At 40.2% G+C, this 25,202-nt stretch overlaps 4 protein-coding genes across 4 annotated transcripts; all 4 read left to right on the top strand.

Moving 5' to 3' along the window:
* The first annotated feature begins 937 nt into the window (after positions 1 to 937).
* Positions 938 to 3,121, top strand: LOC125204002 (protein trichome birefringence-like 19). The gene is made up of 2 exons (XM_048102542.2): positions 938 to 1,518; positions 2,143 to 3,121. Exons 1-2 carry the CDS (start codon positions 1,072 to 1,074, stop codon positions 2,911 to 2,913), a joined length of 1,218 nt encoding a protein of 405 aa, XP_047958499.1. The 5' UTR covers positions 938 to 1,071; the 3' UTR covers positions 2,914 to 3,121.
* A 905-nt stretch (positions 3,122 to 4,026) lies between these two features.
* Positions 4,027 to 6,718, top strand: LOC125205659 (protein trichome birefringence-like 19). The gene is made up of 2 exons (XM_048104720.2): positions 4,027 to 4,601; positions 5,782 to 6,718. Exons 1-2 carry the CDS (start codon positions 4,116 to 4,118, stop codon positions 6,550 to 6,552), a joined length of 1,257 nt encoding a protein of 418 aa, XP_047960677.1. The 5' UTR covers positions 4,027 to 4,115; the 3' UTR covers positions 6,553 to 6,718.
* A 4,260-nt stretch (positions 6,719 to 10,978) lies between these two features.
* LOC125204712 (protein trichome birefringence-like 19) lies at positions 10,979 to 14,140 on the top strand. The gene is made up of 2 exons (XM_048103428.2): positions 10,979 to 11,603; positions 13,355 to 14,140. The coding sequence occupies exons 1-2, from the start codon at positions 11,166 to 11,168 to the stop codon at positions 14,120 to 14,122; spliced, it is 1,206 nt and encodes a 401-aa protein (XP_047959385.1). The 5' UTR covers positions 10,979 to 11,165; the 3' UTR covers positions 14,123 to 14,140.
* A 5,141-nt stretch (positions 14,141 to 19,281) lies between these two features.
* LOC125204711 (glycosyl hydrolase family 81 protein) lies at positions 19,282 to 23,049 on the top strand. The gene is made up of 2 exons (XM_048103427.2): positions 19,282 to 19,413; positions 20,516 to 23,049. Exon 2 carries the CDS (start codon positions 20,629 to 20,631, stop codon positions 22,795 to 22,797), a length of 2,169 nt encoding a protein of 722 aa, XP_047959384.1. The 5' UTR covers positions 19,282 to 19,413; positions 20,516 to 20,628; the 3' UTR covers positions 22,798 to 23,049.
* Positions 23,050 to 25,202: the final 2,153 nt, after the last annotated feature.

Here is a 25,202-nt window from a genome sequence, read left to right as displayed (position 1 = left end):
AATCAATTGCTTCCACTAATTAATGGTCCTCCACTGTCATTAAAGATATTTATGTGACAATTTTGAGCACGGAATTGAAATGTGACCATTAGAATTTTATATGAGGTGCTAAATTTTTCCAAGATGAAAAGAAAATAAAGAGCTAATTGTCCATAATAATTTTGAAATGACAATTAGTAGGGAACTGAAATATGACCATAACTTTTATATGAGCTGTCGCTTTATGCCTCAAACAACTCATTGGGAGAAAGGATACAATAGAGACGTAACAATCTTTCAGCTTTGACAATTGATTATTGTGGCAATAATGTTTGTAGGGGGTAAAAAATCATAAAATATTTAATTGATGGAGTATTTGATTAATGGGAATCCCAATAACACAGACCCAAATGTGATGGGCTTCAAAGCCCAATATTAATAAAACGGAATGTTGGGCCGAAACGTGAATCCTTTCATCAGTCGTAAATCATAATATTTGGGCCTTCATATTATCTGCAGTTAAAAATCGGATATTTTTATTAAAACTTGATTAAATTATAAATATAGAAAATCTACTAGTAGTATATTATTATTAATATTTTTTTTTATTATTTAGAAGGCTATAATGAGTAAAATGGGGCTTGTAAAGAATTAGCCTAAATCTTAATTAAATTAAATAAAGCGGATATATTCATTTCCATGTTATAAAAAGGGAAAGGGGCTATAACTTTTTCATTTATTACAATAAATTCAAGATGAGAAGTTAATTACTATGCTAAAATCATGACTTGACTTAGCTCATATTTTCATTTGACCCAAATTTGACGTCGTGGGAGATCTTAATCTGATTTGGATTAACTTTATCCTCCAATAACAAGACTTCCTCGGTCATTCCATTACTAATTTTCAGATGTACACACCCCTTCACCGTGTGCGTGTGTATTTAGTCAGATTAATATATTTGACTTTCCTCATTAGCCGTGAATCTCTCATGGAATATTTTATAGTTTAGACAGCTCTATGTATTTAAGTGTAACAACCATAGAAAAGTGTTAGATTTGTGAAATTTAAATATAGTGCGAATCTGTGGAGATGAATCCATTTGGAAAATCCCAAATGAGAAAAAAATCAGTAAAGCCCGCTCCAATAATCGCAGCAGGCTTAACAATCCTCCTAACAATCCATGTATACCTCTCCTTCATAGGAGGATCTTCCTCCTCGGGCTCCTCCTTCCCCCAAACATTCGCTTCCCGGGCCGGGGCCGAATGCGACCTGTTTACGGGCGAATGGGTGCGGAATCCGGAGGGCCCGTACTACACCAACGAGACGTGCGATGCAATTCAGGAGCATCAGAATTGCATGAAATTCGGGCGGCCCGACACGGACTACCTCAAATGGAGGTGGAAGCCCGACGCTTGCGAGCTTCCGCTATTCCAGCCCGATCTCTTTCTGCAGATGGTTAAGGGAAAATCGTTAGCCTTTATTGGTGATTCCGTCGCTAGAAATCATATGCAGTCCTTGATTTGCCTCTTGTCTAAGGTAACACTCCCTATCACTATTGTTACAAATTATTTAGGAGTAATTTCTCATATAAACTCGGATTTAGTTTGCATTTCTTTTTTATTCTAGTAATTACTACTCCACTAGTTTAAAGGAACAAGTTAAACTCTAATTTACAAGTATAAGATTTAATACTACTAGTAGTTAGAATAAAATTAAGTACGTATAAAACAAAAATGAATAATGCCAATGGACTAAAAGTGTGTTTTCACACCATATATGTGTGTGTCCATGTTTTATGTGAAAGTGAAAACACACCATTTGCGCACTATACCTAAATCAAGATTTAAATTTGTTGTAGGACTATTTTTCTTTCCGTGCCCACATTATTTATATGTTAATTTATTAAAATATGAAATTTATATATATAGGATGCCGACAGTTTTCACATGCCAAGTTGTTATTAAGTAACTTGTACATGATCCAACTCATGTGTTTTAAACATTTTTATATAGGGCAATTATTGTGATGTATTGGATGGCAATCACGTTATCACCATGTTCTATTATTAGATCCATCTACATTGAATTAACTCAATTTTTCATACTACAATTCATAGTATTCTAATCTAGTAACTAAGAATTTGATGTATCTATACAAGAGGTTGCACGTCCCGTAGAGTCCGCAGACGCATTGCATACAAAAATATTGTACCAATACAAAGAGCACGACTTCAACATCACTATTTTTTGGACGCCGTTTCTGGTCAAGACCGGAATCATAGACCCCTCCAAGGGCCGCCCGTTCGATCTATACCTCGACGAGTTCGACGACACGTGGTCCAACCAAATCTCGCGTTTCGACTACGTTATAATTTCCGCGGGCCCATGGTTCTTCCGCCCGAGCTACATCCACTTCAACCGCAGCCTCCACGGCTGCGTCTACTGTCCCGAGCCTAACTCGAACATCACGCACCTCGCGCCGGGCTTCGCGTACCGCCACGCCTTCCGCACGGCGTTCCGCGCCATCAATGCCGCGCCCGGGTACGAAGGCGTGACGTTCGTGCGGACCTACGCGCCGCCGCATTTCGAGGGCGGCGCGTGGGACAATGGCGGGGACTGCGTGCGGAAGACGCCGTTTGCGAGGAACGAGACTACACTCGCGGAGGGCGCGTCGGAGTTTCATACGATACAGTTGGAGGAGCTAGAAATTGCAAGAAGAGCAGGGACGGTAAATGGAGGGAAGTTTGTTCTGTTTGACACCACCATGCCGATGTGGCTGAGGCCGGATGGGCATCCTAGTAAATATGGCCATTTACCAGGGGCAAATGTGGTATTGCGTAATGACTGCGTGCATTGGTGCTTGCCTGGCCCCATTGATGCTTGGAATGATTTTTTGCAGGAATTGTTGAGGAGAGAAATTCAACACAGTTAAAATTTCAATTTTTTTTTATATAGGAAATTTTCGTGTAATACTCCTATTATCAATTTATCATCACATGGCGGTGGATTTTAATTACAGTCATTCATTGATGATAATGTTGATGAAAATACTGCCCCACTTTTTGTTGTGTAATGTGTATGCTTTTCAATATTTGTTGTTTATGAAGTAGGTGTATTTTAAATGAAATGATGTTGACATCTGTTAGAGAATTCAAATTTCATTTTTGTAGAGACTTTATCATATTCTACTCTTTAATGGTTAAAGTGCTTTTAGATCTTAAATCTTTTACGCAGTAACTCTTAATTTACGTACTTACTACTACTTGAGATATGGTTATTTGTTTTGTAGATCTAACTATACTTCTATACTCTTTTGGATCCTTGTATTATTTTTTGTTCTTATAACTTATTCTTTCTTCAAATTTCTTATATAAAAGAGGCTGCAATGAAGCTTAATATAGATCTAATCCTAACATTAATAATGGGCAAAACAACTTAATTTGATTCTCTAATCGAAAGATTCGAATTGCATATACTAATATTTTAAATTGTGCAAAATAACTTAATTTGATTCTCAAAACGAAATATTCGAATTTTAGATTGAGAAGCATGTGGTAGTGGTAGTGCCTCATCACTACTGATTTTTTTATTTGAAAAAAAGCAAACTTTTTTTTAAAAATTTTAAAAGCAAACTTTATCTTTTTCTTTTTCGTCCTTTTCAGTCAAATTGTAATTGTAAGATTGGATGAGGACACATTAAAACCTTAGTTATGAGATTAGAGCAAAATTATTTCGTCCTTGTACAGTAGTGAAATTATTTCTTTAACAATTTAATGATTTTTTATTTTTTTTAATTTATGAATACTTAGGATGTGAACTGTGTTTGCCCTCTCGAGTTATGAAGTAGCTAGGCGCTGAGTACCTAACCCTCCTCGAACCTTCCATTTATTTAGCATAAAATTAATTACTATTCGGTTCGAAATTATTTTTATTTAAATATTTAATTATACGAACACACATGACCCACCGCATTCATCGCAGTCTGTAATATTAGTATTGGATTAAAAAATGTAATTAATTAGTGTAGTCTTCATCATTTACGCGTCGTGGATCTGGCTTGCTCCATTTATTCACTAGAAATATTGAAATAAAGGAGTAAGATTGGCGAAACCAAGCTAGTGTGACACACTCATCATGACTCCCTTTGGGAAATCCCAAATGCGAAAAAAAGCAGTAAAGGCAGCTCCAATCGCAGCACTGCTAACACTCCTCCTAACAATCTTCTTATACTTGTCCTCCTCCTCCTCCTCCACCGCCAAAGCCTCCTCCACCGCTTCAACCACCAAATTATCCCAAACACTCCCCTCACGCGCCAGCGCCGATAAATTAATCAAATCGGCGGCGGAATGCGACTTATTTACGGGCCAATGGGTGCGGAATCCGGAGGGCCCGTACTACACCAACGAGACCTGCAATCGTATCCAGGAGCACCAGAACTGCATGAAGTTCGGGCGGCCCGACACCGAGTACCTCAGGTGGAAGTGGAAGCCCGACGGCTGCGACCTTCCCCTCTTCCAGCCCAATCTCTTTCTCGAATTGGTCAGGGGAAAGTCGTTGGCGTTTGTTGGTGACTCCGTCGCTAGGAATCATATGCAGTCCTTGCTCTGCCTCTTGTCTAAGGTAATAATTACTCTCAACTCTTTGATTTATGAAAATCGTTTGAATCTCATCTGAAATTGCTACCTAATTATATGGAATTCATTAAATGATTGTGTTATACTAAATCTATCTAGAATTCAAAATCTCAAAGTTGTAGAACAAAATCTAATCCCTTCATTTTCTGATCTAGTGGTTAAAATTCAGCCTCGGTTATGCATTAGGATTTAGTTACTGCTAGATCTATTATTTGATGTATATCTCCGAGGCAAAATGTTTTCACATGCCAAGCGGTGGATAGCAAGTCTGAATTCAAAACCAACAACCACATGTTTAATATTTGTAGAGTGCAATTGTTTTGAGCTGTTGTCGGCAACCACGCTACTGAGATTTTGTTTATACTATCGTTTATAGTGAGAGACACAAACATCACCACTATAATTATAAAAAATGAGACAGCAATTTGTTCAAGATACCACGCAGCTAAGCATGACCTGTATAATCATTATTTTTTTACCTAACCTAGTGGTTTTTGTCTAAATTATTCCAAATGGCTAAAGTGTGTTGACAACTCTGAATTATTTGTGAATTTGATTCTCATGACCGGCCGACAGTCGTCCTTAAATTGAAGAATACTGAAAAGTTGTGGAAAAGTAGACTTTTTTTTGTGGAAGATGATAGTGTGTGGAGAAATGGGGAGATCGATAGAGTAGAATTTATAGTACTATAAAATATCTTCATAGTAATATTCTATAGTCATGATGATAAAGACTTCTGCATAATTAATTTTTTTAGTTTGTAGGATCCTTCGCATGCGGATACTAATTGGTAGTGGGATTGTACAAGATTTAGCGTATTTGAAAAGCATGAATCATGACAAATCAATTCTTATTTGAAATTCTCAATATACTACTACTACTTATCATTTATAACAATAAAAGAAAAGAAAATAGAATAGAATAGAATAAAACGATCGGTGGTGTTAATTCAGTGTTGTTCATGTATCGTGACAAACAGGGTAGTATTATTGAAGTTAAGGGTAGGGGCCGCTGCCCTCACTTATTGTGCAATCAAATTATTTGCATTCTTGGTTCTCTGACTTTAGAATTTACATTTTCGTATTTCAATTCTATTTTAGAACATAAATCACCCTATTTTGTCAATAATTCAACATCCCTAAGAGTCCGATTTATCGATATTTAAGGTCGCACGTCCCGAAGAGACGGCAGAGCCATCGGGAAAACAAATATGGTTCCGATACAAAGAGTACGACTTCAGCATTTGCCTTTTCTGGGCGCCGTATCTAGTCAAGACCGGATCCCTCGACACCACCACGGGCCGCCCTTTCGACCTATACCTCGACGAGGTCGACGAGACCTGGTCGAGCCAAGTCGCGCAGTTCAACTACGTCGTCATCTCGGCAGCCCACTGGTTCTTCCGCCCGAGCTACTTCCACTTCAACGGCACCCGCGCCGGCTGCGTCTACTGCCCGGAGCCGTACGAGGACATCGAGCACCTCCTCCCGTCCTTCATCTACCGCCACGCCTTCCACACGGCGTTCAACGCCATCAATAGCGCCCCGGGATACAATGGGGTGACGTTCGTGCGGACGCTCTCGCCCTCGCATTTCGAGGGCGGGACGTTCGACAACCACGGGAACTGTCTGCGGATGAGCCCCGTGAAGAGGGACGAGGCGGAGCTGGAGGAGAGGGAGGCGGAGTTTCACAAGATTCAGCTGGAGGAGCTGGAAATTGCAAGGAAAGCAGAGAAGGTAAATGGAGGGAGGTATGAGCTGTTTGATGCAACCATGTCTCTGTTGCTGAGGCCGGATGGCCATCCGAGTAAATATGGGAGTCCGCCAGGGGTAAAATTGGTAATGCGGTATGACTGTGTGCATTGGTGTTTGCCTGGACCCATTGATGCTTGGAATGATTTTTTGCAAGAGTTGCTCAGGAGAGAAATTCAAGACAAGTAAAAAGTTACTGCTACTACTATTTGTTTTTTTTTTATGTGACGAAAAATTACTGCAATTATATAGTTAATTTTGGACGATTAATCTTTAATTATGATAAGATTGTATGTCTGTGTGTATTTACTGATACGAAGTGAATCAAGTTAGGAACTTCTATTATTTTAGTTTATCGATAAGAAGCGTGATCTGTTGCTAACTTTTTAAAATTGCTAAATTTACTAACTCATCATTGCAGTGTATTAAAATATCAACACCAACATATAATAAGAGTAACTCTTTATCTCTCTCATATCACTATTTTTACTTTACTTTACAAATCGATTTAGTTTGCATTATTGTTAATCTTTTTTATTAGCATTACTGTTATACTTTTTTATTCTATTAATTAGTTCTCCAGTGATTGGCATTGTTATTTAAAATGTCAACGGTAACACAACTCTATTAGGTTATAAAGAAACAATTAATAAGTACTCTCTCCGTTCCACATTTGGAGTGACAATTAGTTATGGCATGGGTTTTAAGGAATTGGTGGAGTGTGTAATTAATGAAGTGAGAGGTGGAGTGTGTAATAAATGGAGTTAGTTGGTGGAAAGTGAGATGAGTTGACTTTTAGATTTTGATTTATGTTTTGGTTTATTTTTGTGTATATAATGGCATTTGAGTGTAATTTGAGTAAATAATGGGGCAAAATGTTATGTGCAAATATGGTAAATTCTAAATATTACTCTAAATATGGGACAGACTTTTATGGCAAAATGTCACTTCAAATCTGGGACGGAGGGAGTGATAGGGAAAAAAAGTAGTCTACTAACCTTTACTCATTCCATACACAAACTTTTCTATTAACTACATCATCCAAAAATACAACTACTACAGTACTATTCCAGCACACAAACCTCTTTGGGAAAATAATTTAACCCTTTAAGGCTCAAGCACAGTAATTACTAATTACCAAAGTATATATACTGTCGCATTTTGTTGTGTTACACATTGTTTATTATCGGTATATTATTACAACTTGGAAAAATAAATTAATTAAATTACAAAGAAAACGTGATCCATAAAGTATGGAGGCTCAGTTGTTTTTCAGTAGATGCCTTCTTTAGTGATAATATAATTAAATAGTGATAATGGTAAAAGATTGAATTGGAAAATTCATAAGTTATGTCGAAATTAAATGGGCCAGTTTGTTTTTGTGGGCTATTCTTCTAAATTGAATAGGCTTCATAAGCCCAACAAGAACGATATAACTTATTGATAGAGATTAGAAACTAAATGAAGTGTTGTGTTAGTGAGATTTAATTTAATTTGGGAAATAAATGTCAGTGGATAGTTTGTTTAGTTAGAGTTTGGAAATCAATATTTTCATCGACCTTAGAAATAAATAGGAGTGGATTACATAGGTTTTACTCTACTTAGGTTATTGCTTGGATTTGGAATATTGATTCGATAACATGGCTTTTCAAATATAGTTAAGTTAGCTAGTCAAAGGATAATAGTTGATTCAGAAATTGAATTGACACGAAATGAAATTTCATTAATTAAGTTTGTATTAATTAGTATCGATGTGATGTTCTATCTTTCAAGATTAAATTAATTAGTTGATAAGATAGCCTTTTAAATTTTAATTGACATTTGGGTATTGATTGAAGGGATTTTCATTCATAATTTGGTCGCAAATTTTATAATTATAAGCTGAAAATGACATTTATTTTTGTAATTGTACGTTGCCGACTAAGATTTTATGTAATGAGTATTATTAACATTACTAATGCTACGAATTACATAAAAATTGAAGTTTATGTTATTCAATTTTTATAATATTAAATAAAAAAAACTAATCAATCCTTGATTTGTTTTATAATCTGTAAAATGAATAATATAAAAATATACATATTTTAACGTTAGAATAAAACTAAATATCTAAAATAAAAATCACTGACATAGTCTAAATAAGAAAAACACTAAATAATACCCACAGAAATATGTAATACTATAACATTTTTTACAACTTACTATTAAACTACTACTATATTCTTATGGTACCCATTCGAATGATACGATTAGACCATCTCCAATTATACTCCTAAAATGAGTTTTGGTGTAAAAATCTTTTCCAACCATACACTAAACTCAAACTCATCTTTGGTGTTTTTATGAAACAACACCAAATATGGTGTTACTGCAACAATTTTTGTGAGACAAAAATTCAAAATGGGTGTAAATTTTGAATTTAGTGTAAATAGTTAGAGTAAAATTATTTTTTGGCGTGACGCATATTCAAAAATGAATTTGAATTTGATGTAAATGGCCGGGTCTTACGATCTTTCATAATTATGTACCGTATGATTTTTAAATATATGCGTAATTCATATCTTATCGTCTTGGTATACCATTTGTCGTCCCATAATAGTAGTCCTGGTAGTTGAACACTATATTTAATATTTTGGAGAAAGATCTACATCGTTGTTATTGATTTACATGATTGAAAGATGGCTTTTTAATTTAAAAATAATTATATAAATTATGAAGTTGTATTTTAGTCCTCGCGGCATCGTCAGAAAAAAAGGGATGAAAAATAAGTCGTAATGTTTTTCATGAGAATTTTTATTTTATTTTATTGTAAAGGGAATTCTTTATTGCAAATGCATAACAAATTTTAGAGACTAATTATATGAAATTTACAACATTACCAACCGGAAATTCTGTCCCTGGAACTCTCTGATAGGGAATTTTTTGTGTAGTGATTATTTGAAGTACGTGCCCACAATACACAAATTAATGAAATTATACTTTAGTTTTAGTTGTAGCTAATTATTTTTGTCAAAAAATATTATTTTTAATTTGTTAAAATTTGTCTTTAAGTCTAAAATTTATTACTCATTAATATTATAAATCGTTTCGTGTACCATTATTTGATCAATGATTACTGCTAAAAATTAGATATACTTAAATATTGGTTTTATAATTGAGAATTTTATTTATAAAATTTAAAATCCCATTTTAAAATAGATATAGTAAGACCACGGCACACCATTTAAGAAAAAAAAAATATTTAGATACGAATTTGTAGCTAGTGGAGTTAATCGTGTTAACAAGTATATGGAGTCAACTGTTATTTGTTAAAAATAGTTACTTTTTTATAATCGCAATATTAAAATTAAAAATCATACTATCACAGTAGTCTCAGTCATTAATTAATTATTCTATAGACAATCATGTGCACATCCCTTATCAAACGGCATTGAATACTTACAACCCTACAGCCTTTTCTTCTTGTATGTGGACATGTTAAAATTAATTTTATTCTATTTGTTTTTTATGATTTTATCTTTTTATCCGAAAAAATAATAAAACTAATTTCTACTTGTCAACATGTATACTAATTTTAGCTAGAAACTACTCTGGACTCCTATCATTTAACAAATTTGCGTTAGCTTTTACATTGCACGGTGAATTTTTAAAATCCACAGTATAGTAATAGTAGAGTACTACGATATTAATGAACGCGGTTCTTAATTAGTCCCACCATATTTATTTACATAATGTTCTCAAAATCACAAGTTAAAAGTGACAATTAAAACAAATTAAATGAAATACAGCACATATATAAACTAGCGTAACTAAATAGTGAAGACATGTATAATCAAAGTACCTACATTTTTTTTTTATTACGTCCTCCCTCCGTCCCAAGGAAGATGACCCCTTTCTTGAGCGGCACAAGATTTTATGCAATTTTATTTTGTGTGTTGAGAGGAGAGAGTAAAGTAAGAGAGGGAATAAAGTAGAGATAAAAGTGTTATCATTTTAAGTAATGAGTCATTTTAGTTGGGACAAACTAAAAAGGAAAGTAGGTCATCTTCAATAGGACGGAGGGAGTACAATCTTTATCTCTTTATTTATCCATTACTTTAATTACTTTTTTTTCATTAATACAATATTAGTTACAATTGTTTTCTACTTAACACACAACAATATGTCTTGAAATCATATGTCATTGTGCCCGCAGGGGCGTAGCGCAGTTGGCAACGGAGGAGCAGATCTTGTTGCAATGAGTATGGGTTCAAATCCCACTGCTGTCGTATAGTTGCTTCCATCTCTCAGGCACAAGTATGGGGTCTTGAGATGGACTTCTGACGGTCAGTGGATTAAGGCCTTCTTTTTTACGGGCTATTGGGTTTAGGGTTCGTACCCCTTTAAATCACAAATAAAAAGTGGAGTGACCATGATCGACCAAGATCATAGTTAATACAGTTTTACTAGGTGCTCGCAAATAACCGCTTTTTAGTGATGTAACACGTATCAAAATTTATCTGAACTTTAATTAGAAGTAGTGTACTATTTTATAAACAATTAACTCATACAAGGATTATACAGGGCCGACCCACTATTTGGAGAGAATCATAGAAGCTGTAAAATATCTGTCATCACCCCATGCCACTCTCCAATTACACATAAATTCATCAAATTACCATATAGGAGTATATATTTTTGTCGCCTCCTACATAATTTTGTGACGATGCCACTATATAATAAAATCACACACACTCAAACACAACCTCCACACTTTCTCAAAACATTTGATACACACTCTCTCACAGCTTAGATCCAAATCCATGGAGCTACCCGTAAATAAAACCATAATCAACATAGCCATACTTCTATCTTTTGCTCTAATTCTCATCAGCCTCATCCGCATCATCAACTACCCTGTTTTGCAAAACACATACAATGCAGCATCAGTTGATCGTACGAATATGAGTGACAATGAAGAGAGCTCATGCGATATCTTCTCGGGCGAATGGGTCCCGGATCCGGACGCCCCGTACTACACAAACAAGACGTGCTGGGCCATCCACGAGCACCAAAACTGCATGAAATACGGCCGCCCCGATACCGACTTCCTCAAATGGAAGTGGAAACCCGACGGCTGCGATTTGCCCGCTTTCAACCCCGGGCAGTTTCTACGTATGGTGCGGAACAAGACCATGGCCTTCGTTGGAGATTCCGTTGGACGGAATCAAATGCAATCCATCATATGCCTTTTGTCCAAGGTCAGTACGATTTAAAGTTCTACTTTGACTTGATGCAATTCTTAAAATTGCGAGATTGATTTAATTTTATAAAAAAAAGTAGTAGTGTGACTTTTAATTGTGGATATTATGAAATAGTATAATGAGATATTAGTAGTATAGTTCACGCTAAGGTAAGTGCATAACATGATTGTTTATTAAAATAATTTTTCAGACATGAAGGGGGCAGATTCAATGATTTTTTCGAGGTTTACGAAAACTGAGGTAGAATTTTATATGAAATCATATTTTGACCATAAAATTGTGTCTTTGTAATTTTTGGGGGAAAGGAAATTTGAATTATTGGAGTGGATATGTAAGAAAGTGTGCTATTTTTGGTGAGATAAGGAGATAAAATAAAACATGGGGTTTTCTTGACCAGATAAAATTGAGATATAAAGTGAGCCATGCATGGTGAGCTTGTTCTTGTCCTCCATGATTCCATCTAAAGCAAAGTATTATTATCGAAAATGAATTATTATCTTTTTATAAAATGTATGATTATTAATTGTCTTTTCCCCCTTTTATTATGAAAATTGATACTTCCCTTCAAATCTTGGGAACCACCACAAAGGTGAATTATTGATTAATGAAAAATTGTACTCCAGCCTGGATTTGTTTGATTAGTTTTTGACATTTTCTGCTTATTCATTAGAGAATGCAACTGTATAATGTTGTAAACTAGTCAATGAAATAGGCCCTTCTATAATATTTCTATTAATTGAATCTATTAGCAATTAATTCAGTGCCAAACCACTTGATTAATTCCGCTTAGTGTCGGTACTTGCTTCACTTCATTTGAGTGCAATTATTTGAACTGCCTTTCTAGCTATACTTGAGTCTTTCTTAAGTAATTTCTAATGTCACATGTTTATAGTAATCATGCAATGACAATGAAATGAATTACTAAAAAAATCGGCTGTTTCTATCACTATGCTATCACACATTTATTTATAAAAGAACTAGGGAGAAGATGACAATGGAAAGGGAATCTAATGTCGACACGGATTCATTTGTAGTATTTCCCAATAAGCTCTATTTCTAGCCACATTTTATTGAATTGAATTCATTTTATACATTGGTATATGAGAATTGAGATAGTTCATTTCATAATTTTTAAGTTAAAACACAGAATTTTGTTTGTATATATATTAGTGTCAATTGGTATCATAAAATATTCCAGTTTTTCATTGTCATCTAAATTAATGTATCAACGAATTGATATAGTGATTTTTAATTCTTAAAATTTACATTTTAAAAAAGTTTCCCTAAAACTATCTCATGTTATATTTACATCTCCTGCACACATACACATTTGTAATGAATCAAATTCTTTTTACACCATCCCCTCTGTTTGAATTCGATAAGTTTGCTAACTTTAATAATGTTTACGTATGTATTCTATTTTAAATATTCATAAAAAAATATTACTCCATATTTCTATTATAGATTCAAATCTCGTGCATGTGCCTCCGCATGTGACCAAATTGTTCCTACTACTATTATTATAATTTATAACTGAATTATCAATTGTATGAATAATCAAGCCATATTCCCTTTGCATCAGTTGCTCTTAATATGATAATCTTGGAAAATTAAACTATTCAAGATCTATTTTTGTAATAATGACTAATGTGTGCCAAATCTTAATCTGATTCTCCAAAACCACATATATTCCAATTGCATATTAAACTCATAGGATTATTTTTATTAACAATTTAATAAATTTCAAGGTTGAATACCCAATCGACGACTCCCCAGAAACAGACGAGCAGTTTAAACGGTGGAAGTACTCAAATTACAATTTTACCCTCGAATATTTCCGGAGTCCATTTTTAGTAAGATCCGAAGAGCGCGACTCGGACGGCCCGACCCACACGGGTCTCTTCAACCTCTACCTGGACGAGTTCGACGAGTCGTGGACGAGTCACATCGACTCGGTCGACTACCTCATCCTCAGCGCCGACCACTGGTTCACCCGCCCCGCCGTCTACTACGAGGACGGCCGCGTCGCCGGCTGCCGCTTCTGCCGCCTCCCGAACATGACCGATCTCCCCTCCGCCTACGCCTACCGCCGCGCCTTCCGGACGGCGTTCAGGGCCGTGAACGGGCGGCGGAGATTCGGCGGCGCGGCGTTCCTGCGCACGTACGCGCCGTCGCACTTCGAGGGCGGGCTGTGGAACGAGGGCGGCGATTGCGTGCGGCGGCGGCCGTTCCGGAGCGAGGAGGCGGTGCTGGAGGGGGTGAATTTGGATATGTATATGATTGGATTGGAGGAATTTAGGGCGGCGGAGAGGGAAGGGAGGAAGAGGTGGCGGTTGTTGGATACGACGCAGGCGACGCTGATGAGGCCGGATGGGCACCCGAGTAGATATGGGCATTGGCCCAATGAGAATGTCACTTTGTATAATGACTGTGTGCATTGGTGTTTGCCTGGGCCCATTGATAATTGGGCCCAAATGTTGCAACATTTGATTAAACTTGAGGCTACTAAGGATTAAGGATTGATTGAGTGATAATTTTTTTTAAAGATTTTTCTGTTTTTGGAAAAGGAAATGTATTTTAGAAACTTGTGTTTGGATAGTGAAATTGGGGGAAAATGTTTCAAAAAATTATTTACGTGCATCTCATGAATTATCATCTTCTCGTGAGATAAGTACTGCTCCCTCCGTCCCAAGATATTACTCTTATACCACTTTGGGGTGTCCCAACATATTTGACCAATTTTTATTTATGGTAAATATTTCTATCTCTGGTGGCAGACTTCTCACTAGTTCTTCCACAAGGACTTCCCACAAAAACCTCATGCGACGTCACTAGGACTTCCACTAGGACTTCCCATCCCACTGTACAATTTAGGACTTCCACTAGGACTTCCCGCAATAAAATAAATTTACAATTACTCAATTTACGGAATTAAAATGTCGACACGGAATACGGGAAAATTCGAATACTTCATTAAAAAAAATTACATAATACTTAAAAATAAACATAATTATGTTAAAAATTACATAATCATAAAAAGTCGAGAAATACAACCCTCGGCCCCCACTCCTCCTCGTCCTCGTCCCCGTCGCCCGTGCTGCTGCCGCCTCCGACGTCCCCGCCCCCAATCTCGACGTCATAATCATCAATGAGTGGCATTCCTAAATCGCGCTGACATGCGTCGATCACATCCTTGCACATCTTTTTGTACACAGGATCGTGCGTGCGTGCTATACCACCTATGCATGTTCTGACTCAGGGTCTTCGTTAGCTGCGCGCGGGCGAGACGGTCGTACTCATCTGGGGCTTCAGGGGCCTCCGATTCGACCTCGAAGGACCCGCTGCGGCTGCCGCTTCCCCTCGCCATCGCTGCGCAGCCTTTTGCCCCATCGGGCGACGACGACGGCGAGAGTCTGATCGTGGTAGCGGGGACACTTCCTCGGCTTCGGGGAGCTCGTGCGAACCGGCACTGCTGCTGTACTCACCGGAAGAGTTGATCTTCGTCCGCTTCCAGCCCGAGTCGACACTCGCACAAAACTTTTGCGAACACCTGACCACGAGAAAGGCCTCCCATTGGTCAAACTCTTTGAACTTCAATTCTTTGTTGGGGTACTGGGACAAGGCCCGGTTCTTCACATCCTCCTCAGACATGCCGCTGGTTGCCATGCGCAGGTTGTTTTGGTAGAGGCCGGCAAAACGACTGAGCTTAGGCCTCAACCGATCCCACTGTTTCCGGCATTGCTCGAGACTGCGAGGCTTCCCCCCAGCCGGTTTGTGTGTGAGGTAGGTGTCACTAATGCGATGCCACAATCGGTCAATATACTGGTTCGCCCCGACATAAGAGCATCCGCAATGGTCGGCTAGCGACCGGCTAGCCGATTCATCGCGCTGGCCGATCGGCTAGCCGAACCATTGCAATCGGCCAGCGCAAAATCGGCGAGCGGATCGGCGTGGGCTCGCCGATCGCTCGTCGCTGGCCGAAACGCTAGCCGATCGGCTAGCCGCCATTGTGGAGGCCCGATCGGCCAGCGATCGGCCAACGCCGATTTTCGATTTTTTTTTAAAAATCATATATAAACGCGATTTTCGTTTCATTTTCATTTGCACCACTTGTTTTAACGAGTTTTCTCTCTCTCTAACTTTCTGTTCAAGAGCATCATCGAGTGATGGATCACAACAACGAGTCCAGTCCGGCGACGAGCGGCTCTCAGACTCCCACAGTACCCGTGGGATCTGGATGGGGGCAGATGGGCCCGGGATTTAACATCCCTTGGAATCAGATGATGGTTGGTGCGCGGGGGGGGGGGGGGGGGGGGGGCGATGGGGGGGAACCAGGGGGGTATGCCGGGGGGTATGCCGTGGGGGATGCCGGGCGGCGGGCAGTCAGCGCCCGGGTGGGGGGGTATGCCCCAGATGCAGCAGCAGATGATGCTGCAGCAGATGATGGGGATGATGTGGCAGGGGGGGATGCCGCACGGTATGTATCCCGGGATGCCGGGGGGGGGGTGCAGGGGTCACCGGGAGGGGACGCGGTATATCGGCCCTCGCTTGATTTTTTGACGGCTTCGTCTCACACGTCGACCCCGGTGGAGACGCAGTTCTCTGGCGATGACCTTCTGTCATTGCATGATATGGGGATCGATCTCGGGGACGATGATACTCCCGTTCGAGCGACGCCGGCCGCGCCGAGGAAGAAGACGAGGGGGAAGGGCAAGGCGGTCGGCGAGTCATCGCAGCCCACTGCCACCGGCCGGAGGAAGTGGACGGAGGATGAGTACGCCGCGGTGGCCAAGGGGTGGTTGGAGGTGTGCGACGATCCACTGGTTGCGAACAACCAGCGGGTCGTCAACATGTGGGCGAAGATCAGTGCTGCCTATAAGAGGCACTGCCCGCACGGGAAGGACTTTAGCAACGAGGAGGTCCAGAAGGGGTGGGAGCGCACCAGGGCCGCGGTTGGCCGTTTTGCGAATTTGTACGCCAACGCCCTCCGTCAGCTCAGAAGTGGGCAGACTGAGGACGACGCCCGGAGGATAGCCGCGAGTCAGTTCCCCTTGGAGGGGAAGTATAAGGAGTTCACCTTCTGGGAGTGATTCTTGTTGCTGAAGGACTCGGAGAAGTTTCGGGCGGGGTGCGACGCTAGGTGGCCGAAGAAGCAGCGACTTAACTATAGCGGCGACTACAGCGGCAGCAGCGGCGGATCCCACGACCTCCCCCCGGATGCTGAGCAGTTTCCATCCCCTCCTTCATTTACTGGTCGCCCCCGCCCGGTTGGACAGAAGCGGGCGCAGCGGGCTGCGAGGGGCGGATCCCCCCTATCGCCCCGCGAGGTCCAGTCCTCCGCCCTCCCAGCCGCCCCACTCGAGTACACTCTCCATTCGCGTAACCAAACGCGGGCTCAGATGTTACAGGTCTTCCGAGAGTGGAAGAACGCCACTGACCCCACGGAGAAGAGGATTCTTTACGAGATGCTCGAGAGCATGCGTGCTGATTTAGAGATCGCGAGGTCACGGCTGGGGGGGTTCCGACGTGGGCTCAGATACCACGGGTGGCGGCAGCGGCGACGGAGACGGCGGCGGCGACGAGGAGGGCGACGGCGACGGCGATGAGGAGTAGAGAGTGGCGGGGCTCGGGTGTTGAAGCCCTTTTTTTAAAAAAAAAAATCATGTACTTTTTTTTTAAATCTTTGTACTTTTTTTTTAATGGAATGGATTATTTTTCCCGTATATGTGTCGTAAATTTAATTCCGTATATCGCAATTTTAATTCCGTAAATATAGTATATTTTGAATTGTTTTTATTGCGGCTGGCCTATGGCTGGCCTAAATCTGACGTGGCAGGTGGTTTTTTTAGTGTTGCTGACGTGGCAGAGGAGAGAATGGCTGGCCTATTAACCATTGCGGATGCTCTAAGGATCCTCGACTACACCGACCCAGGACTTCGCAAGCGCGACGTTTTCCCACACGATCCAGATCGACCTCTTCCCCCGCTCCTCCTCTGCCCCCGTTTGTGAGGAAGAGCTCGGAGCTTTCCCGTTGCCCTTGCCCCTACCCCCGCCCCTGGCCTTGCCCTTGCCCCTGCCCCTTGCAGCAGGCTCCGCCTCATCGGGAGTCTCACGGATCGGCAATAGCCCCAACTCCTCAAAAGAGAAAGTCTCGATGCCGGCGGCGTACTGAGTCTCCGGAACAGTACTAGGGGAATCATCGGACAACAAATCTATATACTCCCCTAGGGCGATAGACATATTTCCTAGGTGTCTGAGGGCTCCTGTGCTGCATCGTCCCACCCATCCCCGCCATATTTGGCGTCATACTCCCCATCCCCGAGGCCCCGGGCATCATCCCACCCACCCCCGCCATATTTGGCGTCATACCGCCCATCCCCGCTGCCCCGGGCATCATCCCACCCATCTGACTCATCCAATTGTACATATTGTAGAACATTTGGGGAGTAATCCCCGCCATCTCTGCCATCCCTGCCATTTGGGGATTCATCCCCCCAATTTGGGGATTCATCCCCGCATTAAAGTTTCCCTCCGTTCCGGCGGAAAACGTGGGTGTGTTTGATCCGCTCATGGTGGGAGAGTTCCTATTGTACTCCATTTATAGTAGAAGTGAAACTTGTAGATTAGAGAGAGAAACTTGTCAACAAAAGTGGTGTGAATGAAATGAAGTTCAACGAGCCGTATTTATAGAGTTTTAAATATTTTTTTTTTAACTCGGACGTCCGACCGTGACGTCCGACTGATGCAACAATGGTGGACGTCGTGAGGATATCCGAGGATATCCGACGTCCTAACGGGACGTCCGTGTCCGACCTAAACCTTCACAATGGTGGACGTCCGACCGGGACGTCCGCCGGTGGAGATGCTCTAACTTCATTTACACCACTAAACAACACCTCCTAAATTCCTGTACCCAAAAGAAGTGGGTCTAATATCTTGGGACGGAGGGAGTACTTAGAAATTGAATGCTTTCGACGGTTATCCGTTTTGTGCTTGGCAATCCATGGTTTACTGTGGGGTACAGTACTTGATTTACAAGAGGCGTGTCGTTACTGATCCTTGTATATACTAGGGAAAGGTCCCGTGTTTGGTAGCATTGATAACTCATCTAAGGACGAAATTTCATAAACAAAAGAGAGTAATTTTTGTTCATAAAATTCTAAAGCTGGACGAGTAAAATAGCATTATAAATGTACTCTAATAGCTTTTGCAAATAATCAATTTGGTATTTGTAGGAATCCTGAGATAATAATTTGAAAATCATGCTCACAAATAAATGATAACCCAAAATCCAATGGGCTAATGATTGCCTTGAACTACAGATCATTTAAATTAAAAATAAGTAAGCTCTATATTTTAATAAAATCTACAATTGAGAGAGTGGAACTATCCGAAAATAGTGTAAAGTGTAAACCTATTTGTTACGAAGTAGTATTTAATTTGTTCTGAGACATATTGTGATATTATACCAATGAGGAGGAAATAAACCGAACAAAAACTATACCTAATGAGGAAATAAAAAATAAGAATGAGTAGAAATAAATCCTAGCAAAAAAATGAGTAAGACCATCTTTAACTCTTTTACATGCTTAGGTTGCAAGTAATTTAGATACCAATCTACCCAATGTATACTTAACTTGGAGACAAGCCTAGTATCCTCATACGTTACAAACACCTCATTTTCTATCATACCATTTGTTTGCTTCACAACTCAAATTATTTTTCATCTTCTTCACTAAGTTTGGTTTTGGAGAGTAATGCCATCTTTGTACCACAACTTCAGCAAGGAGGCATTCTACTTGTTTATGTAAGTTTCGTCGTCCTATTTTGTTTCATAGGCCAAATATTTGAATTTCATGAGGAAAAATCGGTGTTCAGATTCTTATATTGACCTCGTCTTCGTAACTAATTCACGAGTATTACCAACGTAAAAGTTATAGATATGTAATTGCCGTATTGAATTTTGAGTACTACTTGTACAAATTACCAATATATTTATTTGACTAATGGAGCGAAAGAGGAGTTAATAATCAACTGTTGTAATTTTTTCTGGATTAAATATGAAACTTATATTACTAGTAATGAATTAGGAATTGATCATCATTCTTAGTCAGTTTATTTTTTGAAAGATCTTAGTTTGCATACTTATTTAATTAGGTCCAGTGCAAAAAAAACTATGGAATAAAAAGTACAGTACTCCATCACCAGAATTGCTTGCAGAGGCAGGATATAGAAAGAATGGAGTCAAAACCAACTTGAATTAAAACGGAAGATAATTAACAATTTGGGAAAGTTTTATCATCAACAATAATTGACGCTGAAATCATTAAAATTCAAGTCACAAACTATAATCAAACAAAATACACGGACATAGAATGTCTATAATAAGTGTTATCTTGCATGTCAGGTGAACTTTGGGTATATTTGTCGACTTCTTCACTTTTTGGCTTGAAATAAAAAGTCCTCATAGTATAGAGAGAAGAGTAAGTCATGATTAACATTTATCATAAAAATAGAATTAAAAAACAAAGCAAAAAATCATAAATTTGAAATAATCCTTTCTTAAAAAAGAAAATTCAATCATTCCCAATTAATAATCTTACAACGACACTGAAAAATATAAAACTATTTAAAGCAGAAAATATTGAAATACTCTATCGTCAGAAGCCTTTAAATACTCTCATTTTGAAATGTCAGTCATTTTACTCTTAGAACTATATAAATAATTCAAAAATTTGAGTAATTCATATTTTTATTAAAATATACTACTGGGTATAAAAATGAAATAAATTTTTTAACAATACTAATGAGACAAGTAATGTTGATAAAGGGAATACTAATATTAATTTTGGTTGTAATTAATTATGACATGAAATGTGGCTTGTTCTCATTCAACGCCGCGTTCGCAGGTAGGACCCATCCGCACTCTGACGTAACTAAACCGCAATTTCCCGAAACTTAGCTCGACTGACAATCCAGCCCCTCAACTTCCCTCGAATCATATAAATAACCCATCAATCAAATGATGAAGAAGATCAAACGAAGAGTCAAAACCGTTATTACGAAGCCTTTCAACAAGAAAAAGCCACCGAAAAAGCCGCCACCGCCTCCTCCTTCCCCATCGCCGCCGCCCATGTCGCCGCCTCCGCCCTCCCCCGCCGCTTCCCGCCCCTTCATCTTCCCCAAAACCCAATCCTCCGTCCTCCCCGACCCCTCCCCATTCTTCGCCCCCCACCTCCTCGCCGCCCCCCTCCCCACCAATTCCTTCTTCCAGAACTTCACCCTCAAAAATGGCGATCAGCCTGAATACATCCATCCCTACCTCATCAAATCGTCGCAATCCTCTCTCACAATCTGCTACCCCTCTCTGTTCAAAAATCCCGCCTTCATCTACCAAGTATTCATCGCCGATTTGACCGTTTCCACGCTCAACAACCCAAACCCTAGCTCGACTCATGTGATCTCCTCTTTCTCCGATCTCAGCGTCACTCTCGATTTCCCCTCCAACAATCTGAGATTCTTCCTCGCTCGAGGTAGTCCGTATTTGACCTGCACTGTGGCGACACCAGTGTCCCTCTCGATTTCCACCATTCACGCCGTTCTCGAGCTCACTCCCAACAGCTCATGCACTAGATACAAAATTAGGTTGAATAACAATCAGACGTGGCTGCTCTACGCCTCGTCGCCGATTAATCTGAGCCACGACATCAACACGATCACTTCTACTGTGTTCTCCGGCGTGATTCGGATTGCGGCATTGCCGGTAGATTCCCCCAAATTTGAGTCGACTCTGGACCAATTCAGCTCATGCTACGCCGTGAGAGGCGATGCCGTGTTCACAAAGCCCTTCTCTTTGGATTACAGATGGGAGAAGAGAGGTTGGGGGGATTTATTGATGCTAGCGCATCCTCTCCATCTCAGGCTTCTCTCGGATACCGATTGCTCTGTTTCTGTGCTAGAAGATTTCAAATACGACAGCATCGATGGGGAGCTGGTTGGTGTAGTTGGAGATTCTTGGAGTTTGAAGACCGATCCTGTATCCGTAACCTGGCATTCGATCAAAGGGGTTGAGGAGAGCTCGTGCTCTGAAATCATCGAAGCTCTTATCAATGATGTGCAGGCATTGGATGCTGGTGCAGTGACGACGCCCTCGTCTTACTTCTACGCGAAATTAGTGGCTAGAGCAGCAAGGCTAGCATTAATAGCTGAAGAAGTGTCCTACGCCGATGTGATACCGGCAATCAAGCAGTTTTTGAAGCAGACGATCGAGCCGTGGCTAGAGGGGACCTTCGGGCCTAATGGATTCCTCTATGATGCGAAATGGGGAGGCATTGTGACAAAACAAGGGTCGTTGGATTCGGGTGCTGATTTCGGTTTTGGAGTCTACAATGATCACCATTACCATCTTGGATACTTTGTGTATGGGATTGCTGTGTTGGCCAAGATTGACTCTGCTTGGGGGAGGAAGTACAGGGCGCAGGCTTACGCGTTGATGGCGGATTACATGAACCTGAGCAGGCGGGAGAACTCAAACTACACACGGCTGAGATGCTTCGATCTGTGGAAGCTGCATTCTTGGGCAGGAGGGCTGACAGAGTTTGCAGACGGGCGCAATCAAGAGAGCACGAGCGAGGCTGTGAATGCATACTACTCTGCAGCTCTGATGGGGCTGGCCTATGGGGACAGCCACCTCGTGTGGATTGGTTCGACTATATCAGCTTTGGAGATTCTTGCTGCAGAGACATGGTGGCATGTGAAGGAGGATGGGAAGAGTTTGTATCCAGCTGAGTTTGCTAGAGATAATAGAGTTGTTGGAGTGTTGTGGGCTAGTAAAAGGGATAGTGGGCTGTGGTTTGCTCCTGCTGAGTGGAAGGAGTGTAGGCTGGGGATTCAGCTGCTGCCTTTGCTTCCCATTAGTGAGGCACTTTTCTCCGATGCTGGTTTCGTGAGGAAGCTCGTGGAGTGGACCATGCCAGCGTTGGCGAGGGAGGGGGTCGGAGAGGGGTGGAAAGGGTTCGTGTATGCGTTGCAAGGGATGTACGACAAGGGAGGTGCGGTGGCGAACGTTAGGAGCTTGAAGGGGTATGATGATGGGAATTCTCTCACCAATCTGCTGTGGTGGATCCATAGCAGGGACCAGCAGCCAGAGGAGTGTGACAGATTGTGTTGGTTTCGACATTATAGTCATTGAGAGTGTATGATCGATGTTGAGGATCAAACATTCATGGTTGAAAAAATGGTGTCTTTGGCTTGATTCATCCCTGCTGCAGTGGATGTTTGTTATTGTAACTATTGTTTTGAAATAGTAATCAAGTATCATTTGGGTTGCTATCAAGCGGCTATGTGCTTTATTTAAGTGAGAATGTTGTAATGATTTTATTTGGAACATGATTTAGGGAATTGGGTGTTAATTTTCAGCATTTAAAAACGTGTTTGTTCATCATGCCCACATTTTTCTTCCTTTTTATGAAAGAAACATGTGATAAATTGTTGAATAAAATTAAAACTTGAGGGCTCGATAATAAAAGGATAAGGGTACATTAGTTTAAGTGCTTAATAAAACAAGATTTAAATAATTCTAGAGCCTGCATGCTTCAAAAGGATTACATGTCTTGTATGCCAGCGTTGGCGAGGGAGGGGTGGAAGAGGTTCGTGTATGCGTTGCAAGGGATGTACAACAAGGGAGGCGCGGTGGCAATTGATAGGAGCTTGAAGAGGTATGATGATGGGAATTCGCTCACCAATCTGGATTGGATGTTTGTAACTTTTGTTGAATGAGAATGGTGTCTTTATTTAACGAATAAGATGTTTATAGTTATAGTCTATTGTTATAATGGGCTTGTGTTTATCATGAAAATGTTCATTTTGAGCATTTAAAAATGCATTTGTAATTCATGCATGCTCACAATTTTCTTCCTTTTTATGAAAGTGCCATGTGGATGTGGTAAATTGTTGAACAAGATTGAATTTGAGTGCTCGATAGTAAAAAGATGAGGGTACATCAGTTTAAGTGCTCAAGACAATTTCATAATTCTAGAGCCAAAATGTGCGTGCTCCAAAAGCATTACATTACATGTCTTTCTTTTGTACCCTTTATAGTTTATTTTGCTAAGTTGCATAGTTCCTTGATCTTGATCTTGTGTCAACTAGTGGTACATGATTTGATTCATATCTTTCTTATTTTAGAACACTCTTCTTAAATGACGAATTACGCACACTTTTGTCGATACCTATTTCAAAGCTATTGGAGATTATTACTAGACATGGCCAAACCAAACCGGCCCACCGGTTAACCGCCGGTTGTGAACCGGCGGTTCGGAATCGGAACCGGAACCGGACGACAGTTCCGGTTCGAAATCCTATTACGGTTCGACATACGGTTCGGTTACGGTTCAACAAAATTCGAAACCGGAACCGGCGGTTAACCGCCGGTTCGCCGGAAATAAATGGTCATCGCCGGTAGGTTCGTAGGGTTGCAGGGGTAGGGTCGGAAAAGGACGGTTAACCGCTGGTTTTCGGTCAGAAACCGGCAGTTCGTGTCGGAAAACCGGCGGTTTCTGACACAAAACCGCCGGTTGGGGGGTAGGGTTGCAGGCGTAGGGCGTAGGGTTGCAGCGTAGGCCTGAAAAGGTGTCGGAAACCGCCGGTTTCTGACCAAAAACCGGCGGTTCTGACCGTTTTCAAAATTTGAATTTCAAAATTTAAATTTAAGTTGAGCTCAAGTCCTTTTCCTTTTTTTTCCTTTTTTTTCTAATTGTTTCAACTTTACTTTTAATATATTTTTTTTAAATTGTAATTTTGTATCTATATTTTAAATTCAAGTGTATAGTTGTATACTTGTATTGTTGTATTTTGTAACTTGTAAGTTGTAACTTGTAATTGTATTGTAGAAATTTACATTCAAAGTTTCAAATCAACAAAATTGCAATTCTTTATCGTTATCAATTTCTCTTTGAATTGTACTATAGAATTTAGAAGTAATAACTATAAGATTAAAAAAAAAAAAAAAAAAAAAACCAGAACTGAACCGGAACCGGCGAAAAACCGGCGGTTATTAACCGGAACCGGAACCGCCGTGACCGCCGGTTAAACCGGAACCGGAACCGTCATAGCCGGGCCGGTTACGGTTCAAGCATGTCATGAACCGGAACCGGCGGTTTTACGAACCGTGGCCACGTCTAATTATTACTATGCTCAAAATATCTGTCAATTGATCTTCAAAATAATCTAGGGTAATTTCACTATCCTTTCGATTTTTTTGATGAAATGTAGATCTCATTCGACATGTTTGGTTAGATCGTGTTAGACTAGTGATGCATTTTTTATTAACACTAAATAAGTCTGCAAGTATACATAGTATATATAGTATAGTTAAAGGTCAGTACCGGATATCGAACACAGGAAAAACAATCACAGATTGACTACCTCCTACTAAGCCTCTAACACTATTTGGAGAACCGAAGAATTTGAAAATTTGGAAAATAAAAACAATTGAAAGCAAATAAACAACTAATTGCCAACAAAACACATAAATAAAATATAAGAGATAAGGAAATTCCAGGGATGTGCGTTCATAGTTATGGTTATACAAATTCC

Source organism: Salvia hispanica, chromosome 6 (assembly GCF_029641045.1).
Source record: "Salvia hispanica isolate PSC_SH4W2 chromosome 6, Shi_PSC_v1, whole genome shotgun sequence".
Lineage (NCBI taxonomy): Eukaryota > Viridiplantae > Streptophyta > Magnoliopsida > Lamiales > Lamiaceae > Salvia > Salvia hispanica.
The sequence above is the reverse complement of the archived record's forward strand: the minus strand, read 5'-3'. Positions and strand labels throughout refer to the sequence as shown.

Excerpts from the sequence above, each read along its gene's own strand:
- LOC125204002 (XM_048102542.2), top strand. The coding sequence starts at position 1,072 with ATGAATCCATTTGGAAAATCCCAAATGAGAAAAAAATCAGTAAAGCCC. Across the intron at positions 1,519-2,142 it reads TGATTTGCCTCTTGTCTAAG|GTTGCACGTCCCGTAGAGTC; the intron begins GTAACACTCCCT and ends TCTATACAAGAG.
- LOC125205659 (XM_048104720.2), top strand. The coding sequence starts at position 4,116 with ATGACTCCCTTTGGGAAATCCCAAATGCGAAAAAAAGCAGTAAAGGCA. Across the intron at positions 4,602-5,781 it reads TGCTCTGCCTCTTGTCTAAG|GTCGCACGTCCCGAAGAGAC; the intron begins GTAATAATTACT and ends TCGATATTTAAG.
- LOC125204712 (XM_048103428.2), top strand. The coding sequence starts at position 11,166 with ATGGAGCTACCCGTAAATAAAACCATAATCAACATAGCCATACTTCTA. Across the intron at positions 11,604-13,354 it reads TCATATGCCTTTTGTCCAAG|GTTGAATACCCAATCGACGA; the intron begins GTCAGTACGATT and ends ATAAATTTCAAG.
- LOC125204711 (XM_048103427.2), top strand. The coding sequence starts at position 20,629 with ATGATGAAGAAGATCAAACGAAGAGTCAAAACCGTTATTACGAAGCCT.